The sequence below is a fragment of the Leguminivora glycinivorella genome, chromosome 20, assembly GCF_023078275.1.
Source record: "Leguminivora glycinivorella isolate SPB_JAAS2020 chromosome 20, LegGlyc_1.1, whole genome shotgun sequence".
NCBI classification, from domain to species: Eukaryota; Metazoa; Arthropoda; class Insecta; order Lepidoptera; family Tortricidae; genus Leguminivora; species Leguminivora glycinivorella.
Window position 1 is genome coordinate 4,335,819 of NC_062990.1, and position 13,009 is coordinate 4,348,827.

General features: G+C 37.3%; 2 protein-coding genes across 2 annotated transcripts in view; one reads left to right on the plus strand and one right to left on the minus strand.

The window, feature by feature from the left end:
- LOC125236964 (E3 ubiquitin-protein ligase CBL-B-B-like) overlaps positions 1-13,009 on the plus strand; it is a 178,127-nt gene that overhangs the window by 121,101 nt on the left and 44,017 nt on the right. The gene's annotated exons all lie outside the window — the stretch shown is intronic.
- LOC125236965 lies at positions 11,191-12,745 on the minus strand. The gene is made up of 2 exons (XM_048143882.1): positions 12,422-12,745; positions 11,191-11,881 (listed from the first exon to the last, which is right to left on the minus strand). Exons 1-2 carry the CDS (start codon positions 12,450-12,452, stop codon positions 11,439-11,441), a joined length of 474 nt encoding a protein of 157 aa, XP_047999839.1. The 5' UTR covers positions 12,453-12,745; the 3' UTR covers positions 11,191-11,438.

Below are 13,009 nucleotides of genomic sequence, written 5' to 3' on the forward strand. Positions count from 1 at the left end.
CACTGGAGTCTCAAGTTATATTGAGAATTCACCAGTAACAATGTGCTAACCCATACTAAATTTAGCCGCGTGGCTTCCGTAGCTCAATTGGTTAAGAGCCTTGCACGGATTGCAAATGATGCGGGTTCAAGTCCCGCCGGAAGCGTAAATTTTTCCATTTTTTCCTTTAATATAAAAATGTTTAGAATCGTTAGCAGACGTTTCTGCTTGATAAAAATAAATTTAGTATGGGTTAGCACATTGTTACTGGTGAATTCTCAATATAACTTGAGACTCCAGTGCCGTTACAAAATGTAATAGTCTGTCGGTAGATGGCACTAGACGTCACCCCAAGACGTGTGTACATAAGGAAAGGTATGGAAAGATTTGCGATGTCCGGCGTGGCTTCCGTAGCTCAATTGGTTAAGAGCCTTGCACGGATTGCAAATGATGCGGGTTCAAGTCCCGCCGGAAGCGTAAATTTTTTTCCATTTTTTCCTTTAATATAAAAATGTTTAGAATCGTTAGCAGACGTTTCTGCTTGTTAAAAATAAATTTAGTACTCTTTATGGTAAAGGAGTCAAAAGTAAGTAGAGTTCCGAAGAATCACTTAAGATAGCAAGACAAAAATATGTAAAAACAGTTTTTGTAGATTCCCCAATATCCGGAAGTCATGTTACACTTAATTCAATTTCAATCCAATTATACCTTTAAAAAGAAAATAAGCCACATCGAAATCCAATGAACACATCAAACATTACTCACAGTAGTCTAAAACAGTATCGCTTGCGACACCTACTAGACAATTCAATGAGCAATGCATTGTGTCTGCACTCCTTTTTGGGCTACTGACTACTGACTCATTCGAACAAATGGTACAATGTGTTTGTAATCCATGGCCGTATTGTATCAGAGGCAGGTTTCTACAAATGGCGCTTATTGACGTGAAATAGGGGGTTAGGCTACTTCGGATGAACTGGATAGCTCAATGCAGTGATTTGGGATCCACCGGCAAGAGAGGATCGCAAGCAAAGTTTTCAACAGCTAGTCGAATAGCGCCTAATGTTTTTCGTGAAGGCGGTTAGATTGTCCAACTCTTCAAGGAACTGTGTCATTGTATTATGTCCGTTTTGAGTCACTGACACTGAAACAAATGGTACAATGGGCTTATAACCCAAGGCAAGGCATATGTAGAGTAAGTTTTTGTAAAATGATACATATGCGGAGTAACATACTCGTATTTGCCAATTACTATATTGATGAAACGTTTTTAGTAAAATGAACATTTGCTAAAATTGTTTTGGTCAAACATTAGTGAACCAGATTATGTAGGTTTCGAACCTCCCACAGCTGTGGTCCAAGATCCAACCACCCCAAATCTTGCTTGCAAGATTCTTAAATCTTAGTCACCACAGTTAGATTTGTGTCTGTGTTTTCTGTTTTGAACGACAGTCTCTTTCGTAATCGGTACAAATGGTACCATGTTCTTGTAATTTGTAACCTTTCCTACTAGTTACGCAATTTTTCCGTTTGCGAGTTTAGTACAGAATATGTGGGAACCCCTACCCCTTTTTGGGAAGAAAGGCGTGAATGTATTAGTACGAGAATTGCTATTATAAATGGGCTTATTCTTGGCCTCAGGCTAGCCAAAGACAAAGACGTGGATGGCCTACGATGGAGTCAGCTCGCCCAGAAGATGCCTGTTCACTCTTGATTTGAAGATTTACATGAAGATATTTACATAAGACTTAACTTAAAAGCTAGCTAATATCTAAAATAGGCCCTTGAGGTATTGTACCAAGGATGCTGGCGACATTTCCTCGCTGTGGAAATGTGAAGACGCTCGAAAATAATAAAGGTCGTTACACTTATCAGGCTATCAATAAGCATACATCTCTGGATTTCCGCCCATTAACAAATGAGGGTGTAACGTAAAGATTTTGGAGTAAAAATAATGTAGGCGTGATTCTGTTATGTCGGACGTTGGTTCAAATCCAGGAAGAGGCGGATACTAGTCGGTTGGAAAACATTTGTTATCTGTAAGTGGGAAGAAAGATAAATCGTTTCGTTGTTTAAATAGAGTGGTCGTTAATAAATTCATAAGTGGCTATTACGAATAAGTTAGTGCTAGAAATGTAAGTACAACATTTATTGAATCTAATTATCAAATTTTCCATACCTAAAAACAATATTATTTTAATGCTGTTTTTAGTAACTAACCGAAGTAACCGACTATGTATAAAGTATAAACATTCTTAAATTCACGCCTGTGTTCGCAAAAAGGAAAGAGAGCGCATGAAACAACTCAAGTTCTAGTGCCATTGTTATCAATTAAGGAGTTGAATGAAAAGGAAATTATGATATTGCAGTGACATTCATATCCCATTTGTCAACTTCTATTCTACCGAATTCTACGACACCTACGGGAAGAAAGGCGGTGAAATTCTTAGCCTGTCATCGGACGGGATCTGTATTATGAAACAAAGTGTGTTGTGCGGTGCCGGCATCTGAGAAGAATAGCACCACCCCATCTTTTTTTTTTTAGTATGAATAGGTAGGTTTGATCTCATCCCGTAGGTGTCGTTTTTAAAAAGGCGATCAAAAGAAAACTGAAGGCGACAGATATCCACATGAGTAAGGCTCGTCCGTATTAGCTTCGCGGGATCCTTGCTCACGAGACTTGTGCAAATGTGCATGCCGCCACCACGCCCTGTGGTGCCATGCAATCTGAACACCCTTTTCCAGCCACTTTGCCCGTTATTATGGTCTAATAAAAAATGAGGTGTTTCTTGCTAAACAAAATGATACAAAATAAAAAAACGACATTTTCTAATCCTAATAACGGTTCTAGGGCTGCAATATACAAACGCGTACCGATCCGCCAAGTGCCGCTCTCACCTTGAATTTAAATTCAGCCATTGATACGGTTCAGCCGCTTATGAATGAACGGTCATTCATAAACGTCTTTACTATGCCGTTGGATGTTGTAAGAATAAACAGATTGTTTCAGGGTTACAGTGAGGGTCCGTTAGTTTAGTTCTTGTTGAAAAGTTGTAATCGTCTGAGTGTACAGTCAACCAATTGGAATTCATAATAATTCATAATTTCTTTATTGCATCCATGGTTACATCTAGGTGTTACATATTTATATTGGTTTCACATGGACCCTGACAGGGTACAGCAAGTCTTAAATCTAAATTATGCTAGGTATTGAATCGATTACATTATTGGAAGTGGAACCCTCTACAGCCATGTCAAAATGACAAGCAGTAAGAGATTTCTTACAATACAGACATAGTTCTACAGGGTTCCAGTTGGTTGACTGTACGATTAAACATTGCTGAATGTTTTTAAGTAAATACCTAATTCTCGTTTATTTCGTTCTAGTGTATCTCCTCATAAATCTCATTGCCAATTTAAATTTCATCATCATCATCCAAAACTTCTCACATTTGTAAGCGGTCACTATTCCGTTACCATTTTAGTACACCTGAAAAATATACATAAATGGACTTATTAAAACTAAGACTAAGCATACAACTTAATAGCTAGCTTAAAACTAGTGACCGAAGGCCTGGCGGCTTCTCCGCAAAACGAATTGCGGTGCTTATATTGTAACATATAAATGCCGTCATAATCCTTGGATGCCTCAAAGGTAATTTTAGATCCAAGTTTGTTATTAAACTGCCCCGGGCTTCCTTAAGAAACCCGCTACCCAAATTCCCGGTATATTTCAGTGAAGATCCGTACAGATAAACCGCAATAAATTTCAATTTATCAAAGAACTTTTATCTTAATATTATTTTCTCTAGAACCATACGTTTTCAAAAGCCAAAGCCTTAATAATATCGACACAAGTCGTCATATTTCTTAGCACGTGCACCTGAACCTTTCAACTCTGCTAATAAAGGCATATGTGTCACTCAACAATCAACACCCACCTTTTCACTGTCTCACTAGAAAGCTGCAAAGATCGGTTGTCTATTGTTTGCCCGACAGTCATTTAACATAATATTCATATGCCCGAATCTAACTTGCCTGAATTTCATTTGCCCGAATGATTTGTTTACCATAAAAATTGTATGACATACAGGCCCCTATTTCAAAAAGGCTACAATTGTCAGTGACATATGTCGAGCGACAATGTGACAAATTACAATTTTATAAAATATTTTCTATAGAATTGCTTAGAAACATGACAGGCATTTTGCTACAATTGTATGTATTACAATTATGCTGTGAAACAATAATTATTATTTCTAGGCGACATATTTGTAGAATTGTCGGTGAATCTCGACAGGAGGATTAAGATGTGTCGAATTGTGTGACAATTGTAGTAATTTGTGGTTGACATACGCATTGTTCAAAATGGCTGCCCATGCGAGTGGTATAGTGAAACTATTAGTGATAGGGACAGTAATTCCTACCTATATACTTAGGTTTTCGTACTTAGTTAGGAGTTCCTGTTACTTCGCCGTCGATATAAGTTTCAATAATGCTACGTAAATATGATTTGTAGCAAACTACGGATATCTCAATTTATTTTTATCATTGTACCATCGGCAGCAATGTTAGTACCTTATTACAAGGGCATAAAGCCTACCGATGATTAGTTAAGAGTGTTGCTGTTAGTAAACGCTATTGGCCCCTTCGTAAAATTATTAGTACTTAGGTATATTTTTGAGATTTCTCTGCGTTAATACATATTATTATACTAAATTGTGTTTTTAAACTTATGTATCATGAAAAATACTACATACCTAAATAACCTAAATATGTACCTAAATAGCTATCATTAATATTATTTTATACAAATACCCTCAAATTAATTTGAGCGTTTTTAAATGAACGAGTTACCTTCGTATTTAGGTACACCGAATTCCAAATTCAAATATTTTTAGTTTAGTTAAGCATTTTAACTATTAGTTTAGAATAGTTTTAATTTGTTTAATTTGTTATTTGTATATTTTTATTGTAGTACCTAATGGTCAATGTTTTTACTTCTTCTTCTTTTATTCACGTTTATAAGAAATAAATTTTATATATCTTAATAATTCAAACTTATTAAATACTTAGTATAGTGCCAAGTTAGGTATATATCTTAGATATTTCTATTTCTTTGCCATACACCCGTTTCAATCAAACGTTGAGCTATTCCTTTATATTTAAGTATTAACTTTCATTGCGGATATTAATTTGTTATCAAATTTATCAAATAACACGAATTTGCGGTCGGAAATCAATTTTAAGATAGTCATCTTTCTTATTATATCCATACTGCAATATTGTTTTTGAAACAAAATACTAACACATAACCAATGCCTACTTGATACACATAAATAATGTTACCGAAGAAATTTATATAATGGTGGGAGAGGATTTAGGTAATGAATAGTTTTAAATAAGTTTTATCGAAGTTAACAAAGGCATTTATATTTATAGTCAGCCAATAAACATAAAAATATCCATTAAATAAATTTACTTATTGCCATTTGAGTCAACTACTATTCATAATTTGATACATTTATCCCTATGGTTAGTCGTGACAATTGTATTCTACAATTGTCGCACCTGTCAGCGTGGTGAAACCAATAATTCTACATATGTAATATTTTGTGACAATTGTCGCACCTGTCACCTATATGAAATTGGGGCCTGGTTGTTTATCCGAAAATTACCTTCCATAATCATACAATGCCATACTATTTGTTAGCCATAATATTAAGTGCAATAATATGGTTTTCCCCTTACTAGCTCGGAAACACGTGTTTTGTCCTTTAATACCAGCGGGTAAAAACGCATTTTATCCACTAGTGGGTAAAGTAATTTGACCTTGAATAAAGTCAAATTAACTGCTTTAAAATTTATAAAAGTAGGTGAATCTAGTAATAAAGATGATTTACCACCTGTGGAACTACTGGAAGCAGTGATAAACGCATTTTTTGCGTTGTAGTTTCCTCGCTATAGTGAAGGGAAAAGTTTTGTGTTACACTCGGGTGCAAATGTATTTTACTTCTCGTGTGTTAAAAAAACTCGCAAGTTCAGGATTCTATAGTTCGCTCGCTTCGCTCGTGGTTCAACTATAGAATCCTTTCACTTGCTCGTTTTTCAATTCCACACTCGGCGTTAAAATACAACTTTGCCCCCTTGTATAACAAATAACTATTAATATAATATTCAAACGCCATAAGCAATTATTGCCATATTAATTGTTGCCCATATTATTACCTAACCTACTTTCTGGTAGCAGTTTCATTTTCCAGGGGGTCACAGTTCTAACCTAACCTAACCTACTTTTCAAGCAGTTTCATTTTCCAGGGGGGTCACAGTTCTAACCTAACATAACCTACTTTCTGATAGCAGTTTCATTATCCAGGGAGTCGCAGTTCTAACCTAACCTATTAACCTACTTTCTGATAGCATTTTCATTTTCCAGGGGGTTACAGTTATAACCTAACCTAACCTACTTTTCAAGCAGTTTTATTTTCCAGGGGTCACAGTTCTAACCTAACCTAACCTACTTTCTGATAGCAGTTTTATTTTCCAGGGGGTCACAGTTCTAACCTAACCTAACCTACTTTCTGATAGCAGATTCATTCTCTAGTACTTCTAGTAGTGTCGTCTCTGTGGTAATTACGCATTTCGATGATTCTGCCAAATCACATTATGGAAATTGACTTTTCTGGTCGCTAATTTGGATGACAAATGATGGTATGGAATGTGGTAATTACTGATTTCGATGATTCTGACAAATGACATTATGGAAACTGACTTCATGGGAAACAAAGTTTCTGGCACTTGATTAATATAGTAAACAATGATTATGGCATAAGATGTTATGAGAAACAATATTATGATTGTTGAATAGGGTGGCAAATAAAATTATGGCAAATGAAATTCTGGCAAATGGGGGTATCCCGCAAAGATCTATTGCATTTTCTGTGGTTCGTTTTCCCGTTACGTTTTTGACAACGGTTACTTGTAACGTCATGGAAGTTACTTTTCTTAAAGACAATCTAAAGCTGTACGGCGAATGGCGATCTACTGAAAAACGGCCGGTCGGAAGGCCCGAGTACCGATGGATCGATGAAGTCCAGAAAGACTTGTGTGACCTTCAAGTGACCGATTGGCATCAGATCGCACAGGATAGTTAGAAGCAAATGGCGGAATCTAGTGTCGGGGGCCAAGATCCACTTCGGGTCGCTGAGCCATCACAAGTAAAGTGTACACTGACAGAAATTTGCATTGTGAATTTAACAAGTTCGACTTGTTGCGGTTTATCCGTTTGAATCAGCCAAACGTATGTTTAAAACAATATGTGTCAGGTTGTTTTTATAAAATCGACTTTTTGATTCAAATATATTGCCGATTCAAATGACAAGTAGCTTGTTGTTTGAACCAAAGAGCACGTAGGCGCTATTTTAACCAAAAAAGTTGTTGAACGAACATGAAAACTGGTTGTATTTTTTCTCAGTGTACCCTCGCTAAGGGTTTGCTATTGACATTGTCATCTTAATACTCTCAATGGGTAGATGACAACTAAAAGGCGGGATATCAGTAGGTAAAGTCTACTTCACAAACAGTTTCATGTATACAAATACTAAGCTTTTGCCCGCGGCTTCGTTCGCTTTACATTCGAAAATTCCGGAATGCTCCATACAAACTTCCACTCCCCGTTTTAGGGAAGTGGAGGGTTAGAAAGAGACAAAAATTTGTTTCCTATGTCACTCTCCGTCCCTTCAACTATCTCCACTTAAAAAATCACATCAATTCGTCGCTCCGTTTTGCCGTGAATTCCCATTTAATATTAGTATGGATTTGGAATGTTTGTGGGTTTGGTGGTTTGAAGGTTTATGAACTGAACTGTGCATATATGTATGTACTCGTATGTACGAAACTGCACAATCAACAGGTTCTCATAAACGGACGAATATCTTCCAGATTTATATACCAACTCGTAAAGTTAAGGGTCTAGCGCCTTTATAGGTCAATAACTTCCCTTTACGGGCCGCCACTTATTACTTCATTAGAGCCTTATCAGCCTTTCTAGATGAGCCGGTTAAAGGTTGGATTACTTGCTTCATCCTTAAGACAGTGAAGATTCTGAAAAGATGTTTTCCGTTTTCCGTTGCTACGCCGCGGTCCCGGGTTCGAATCCCGGTAAGGTCATGTATTTGTGTGATGAGCTCAGATTTTTGTTCCTTAGCTTACCGTGGGCCTCAGTCAATCTGTGTAAGATTGTCCTATATTTATTTATTTGTTTATTTATTTATTAAGACTGTATTCTTGAGAAATCTCGGCCTCTAGCAAAAACACCGAAAGTTGACAAATAATATGTCAACCTCTAGGTGGCTGCACATTTGCACAATGTCCTTAAAACGATTTTCTTTTGATATTTTGAGTCATTATTTAATAGCATTGGCATTACTAAGATCGGTTAACATTTAAGTATAAGGTGTATAAGAAAAAATCATATATTAATCTTGACATAAATAAAAACAACCTAAAGCCCATCTCAGTAACATAAACAAAGTCAAGTTGGAAATAATTAATTTGAATATACAGTGATGACATGCTAAAAAGTTTACTCTTAAAATAATATTTACCAACTATCAATCATCATACTAAAAGCAGTGGGATTTCGCTCATATAATATACGAAATTAAAAGCTCAGCATAGTAGTTAGACTTGATCGAGAGTTGTAGTAGGTGGCGATCACAATAGATCAGAAATGGTCGCAGTGATACATAAGGCGCCCTGAAGCCTTACAAAGCCCCTAACCTAGAAGAAGAAGAAGAAGAAGTTAGAAACTAGTTGCAGGTTACACCAATCAACATAGTTCAATTTCACAATTTTTGAGGGAAATTTTGTTTGTCACTCGTAAATCGTAATTTGAAAATTGACGGCGATTCTTTCAATTATTTGGGCTATATTGTATAAGCCAGTAGGTCTCAATTTATGAGAAACATTATGTTTTTTTTTTTACAGAATTGTATAATTAAATTCGTATTATGAAAGGCCATTCTTCTACACAAATCGAGCTATGTTTGCACACGAATTTCGGTGGAGTTTACTTTTGTTTATATTTGAGCTCCTACTTCCATATTATTAAAAAGACGAAGAGTTACCTACACCTCGCTGAGTTAACAACGAATTGCGTATTTTTTCTGTAATCTCATTTTCCCCTTAAAACTGCCTAAGCGTATCTATACAAAATACAAAATACAAAATCATTTATTCAGCAAATAGGCCACGGGGGCACTTTTACATGTCAACATTACAGAGTATTCATTAAAGTTAAACAAATGAAATTAATAGAAATATTAACTAAAAATATTAATCATAAGCAAAGTAGCTATACACTGATATAGAATTAGAGATGTATAAAGTCTCTAAATGTCATATTATTACTAACTATAATCAATACATAAAGAAAGTGCAAACAGATACAAAGATAAAAGAAATCTATAATACTTCAATAGTTGTAAAAGACTGAATATTACAAGTAAAAATATTATACTTAATCAAATAATCCATGGAGATGTATAGCGTCTCCAAGAGTCAAATTTTATAAAATTAAAATATTTAAAAGTAAAAACCTTTGTCAAATAATACAAAAACAAATAAAAAATACAGAAAATGAACAGCTAAATTACACATTTCAAGAGATGTACAAGTCTCTAGTTGTCAATCATTAAAGAACAAATCAAGTTTACAAATAAGGGCCAATCAAGGTTACAAATTAAGTTTAAAAATATAATCAAAATCTCAGAGATGTATAAGGTCTCTAAGTGTCCAAAAAACTAACATTAACTTAATCAAACGACAACAAGGTCATTAAAGTAAGGAGTCTATTTTAAAATAAAATATAATCAAAATCTCAGAGATGTATAAAGTCTCTAAGTGTCCAAAAGCTAAAATTAACTAAATTAAACGACAACGTGATGGTCTCTAGTGTCATCCTTAAGACATTACTTACTTAAGTTTAATTCTTACAAGAACCGAATGTAGTGTCTCGCAATCCGCTCAAAAGTAAAGTTAAATAATCTAACAAAACATGTGGCCCAGGTAAGCTTGAACAGACCAGTCTCCACAAACAGCACCCGTTCACGAGTATGACGCGTATCTCAGCCATCGCCTCCCTCAACCTCCATTCGGGAAGGTGGCGACCCGATCAACACGCCACCGTAAGCAAAGACTTTTAAGCGAGCATGACATGTTCAAGCTAACAGCAAATTGACAAAAGAAAAATCGACACAGTGAAACACGACATTAAGCTTGTAGGTGACATTAAAGAGGGCAACAATGCCTAGTATAGCTATACATAACTAATTACATGCTCAACGTGACTTAGAGATGTAAAGGTCTCTAAGGGTCAGTGTACTATCATACTTTAAATAAATTTTATATAACTACGCTATATAATGAAAACAAAAATCTTAGAGGTGTATAAGGTCTCTAAGCGTCCTACTAACATAACTAATGATACAATACAATTACATGAGAAAAATTACGCTGTGTCATTTTTACTGGATACTAGTACGGTTGTATTACAAACTTCTGCTACCATAATCAAGCTACTGGCTTAAAGGCATTTTTATCATTTATAAAATCATTTACCGTATAGTAAGCTTTACCTAGCAAACAGCGCTTAACATGTGACTTAAATTTGCCGAGTGGCAAGTTCACTACATCAATGGGGATTTTGTTATAAAAACGTGTACAGTTCCCAACGAAAGACGTACTAACCTTACGGAGACGGTGGAAGGGCACGGCAAGTTTATGTTTGTTTCTAGTGTTATAGTTATGGATATCACTGTTAAGCTTGTATTCATGGATGTTTTTCCTAGCATACATAATATTCTCAAGTATGTACTGAGAGGCAACGGTAAGAATGTTCACCTCTTTGAATTTCTCTCTTAGGGAAGCTCGAGCGCCCAGTCCATATATGGAACGTACAGCTCGCTTTTGCAGCACAAATATCGTCTGAATATCTGCGGCTTTACCCCATAACAGAATTCCATACGACATAACACTATGGAAGTAACCAAAGTATACCAGCCTGGCCGTCTCTACGTTTGTTAGCTGTCTGATTCTCCTTACTGCGTAGGCAGCTGAACTAAGTTTGTTAGCTGTTGGGGCGTTGGCGACTAATAGGTATCGCAGGAACAGCAGGCAGGTACTCTTCAATGATTTCTTCTTTATTTTTGATTTTATAATTGATTTTATTTTACTTAATTAAATGAATTTTAACAATTATTTGATATGTATGGCGATTCTATATAAAATTGCAAAAATCGCGAGAGCGGCTTGTGTGCCGTGTCGTAGAGGATGGTAAAGTGGGAGAGGCTGTCGCCGCGCCCCCGCGCGGCCGTGTGTGGAACTCGTCCTCTTCTTGGGAGGTTCGCTAGATGGCGCTGTGCTCGCGAACATGCCCCCGGCCTTGAAAGCACCCGCTTTCAATGTGGTAGTGGTGATGCGGATGAGGTAGGCGCAGTGTCGCCCTCTGGCGGCATCAAGAGAGGGCAAAGTTTGGTGAAAGCCCTTCGTATGGTCCCGTTCGCTGTTTTTACGTCAGCGACGCGAGACACTCCGTCGTTGCCTGTGAACAAAGCTACCACCCGGCCCAAACGCCATTTGAGGGGTGGTAGATTATCTTCTTTCACCAGAACTAAAGCGTTTAGAACAATGTCCTGGCCTTGCGTCTGCCATTTAGTTCTGGTCTGCAGCTCAGAAATATATTGTTTCGACCATCGCTGCCAAAAGTGTTGTCGCATTTTCTCCAGCATCTCGTAGCGTGGGAGCCGGCCCGTTTCTGCCGTCAGGTCCTTGCAGGGGGGTGCTGTCAGCGGTCGGCCAATAAGGAAATGAGCTGGAGTTAATGCGGAGAGGTCGTTAGGATCTGTGGAAAGAGGATGCATGGGTCGGGAATTTAGCAGGGCCTCCGCCTGTGCCAAAACCGTGCTAAATTCCTCGAACGTTAAATTCGCGTTACCTATAACGCGTTTCAGGTGATATTTGCAAGACTGTACAGCTCTTTCACACAATCCAGACATATGGGGAGCATATGGGGGGTTGAAATGTAAATTAATATTTTCATTAGAGGCACACTCAATGATATTATCAGAGTGACCTTGAAGGAACGATGAAAGTTCTTTCATTGCCCCTACAAAGTTGCGGCCATTGTCCGAATATATGACGTTAGGCTTACCGCGGCGCGAAATAAAGCGTTTAAGTGCGAGTAGGTATCCTTCAGTACTAAGATTTGTGACTAAGTCTAGATAAACCGCGCGCGTCGTGAAGCAAACCATCAGACAGATGTATGCCTTCTGAGGTTTAGCACCCCTGCCCCTACGGTTAAGTACATATACTGGTCCCGCGTAGTCTACTCCGCAACTCATAAAGGCGAACCCTGGGTCTAAACGTAGCGAAGGTAAGTTACCCATAATAGGCGCGAACGTCTGTGCCTTCATGCGAATGCAGGTCACACAGGTGCGTACCACTCGCTTGGCTAAATTAGTGCCTCCGAGCGGCCACCAGCAGTCTTTGACAGTAGACAACAGGAGACTAGGCGGAGCATGCAGTAAGCGTATATGTTCACTCTGAAACAAAAGTTGTGTGAAACGATGTTTCGAACAAATCAAAATCGGATGTTTTTTGTCGTATGTAAAATGAGATGCGTTACTAATACGACCACCGACCCTTATCAATTTATCGGCGCCTAGAAAAATATTTAATTTATTTATTCCGCGCGCGTGTTTAATAGGTATATTGTTTATTATCTTATCGTACTCCACTGGAAAAGATTTTATTTGCGAAAGGCGCGCCAGATGTTGCATCGATGCATCCAATTCGTCAACAGTCAGCGGGCCAGTTTTACGATTTAATTTATTTTTAATGCGTGTGTTATTTATAAATCTTAAAACATAGGCACCCGCGCGCCTTAAGCGGTTAAAAGATGAAAACTTGTCGAATTGGAATGCATCGGTATCAATTTGGCTTGCCATACTAATTGTGTGTGTTTTTAATT

Excerpts from the sequence above, each read along its gene's own strand:
- LOC125236965 (XM_048143882.1), bottom strand. The coding sequence starts at position 12,452 with ATGAAGGCACAGACGTTCGCGCCTATTATGG. Across the intron at positions 11,882-12,421 it reads GACGTTCGCGCCTATTATGG|ATCCTAACGACCTCTCCGCA; the intron begins GTAACTTACCTT and ends CTCTTTCCACAG.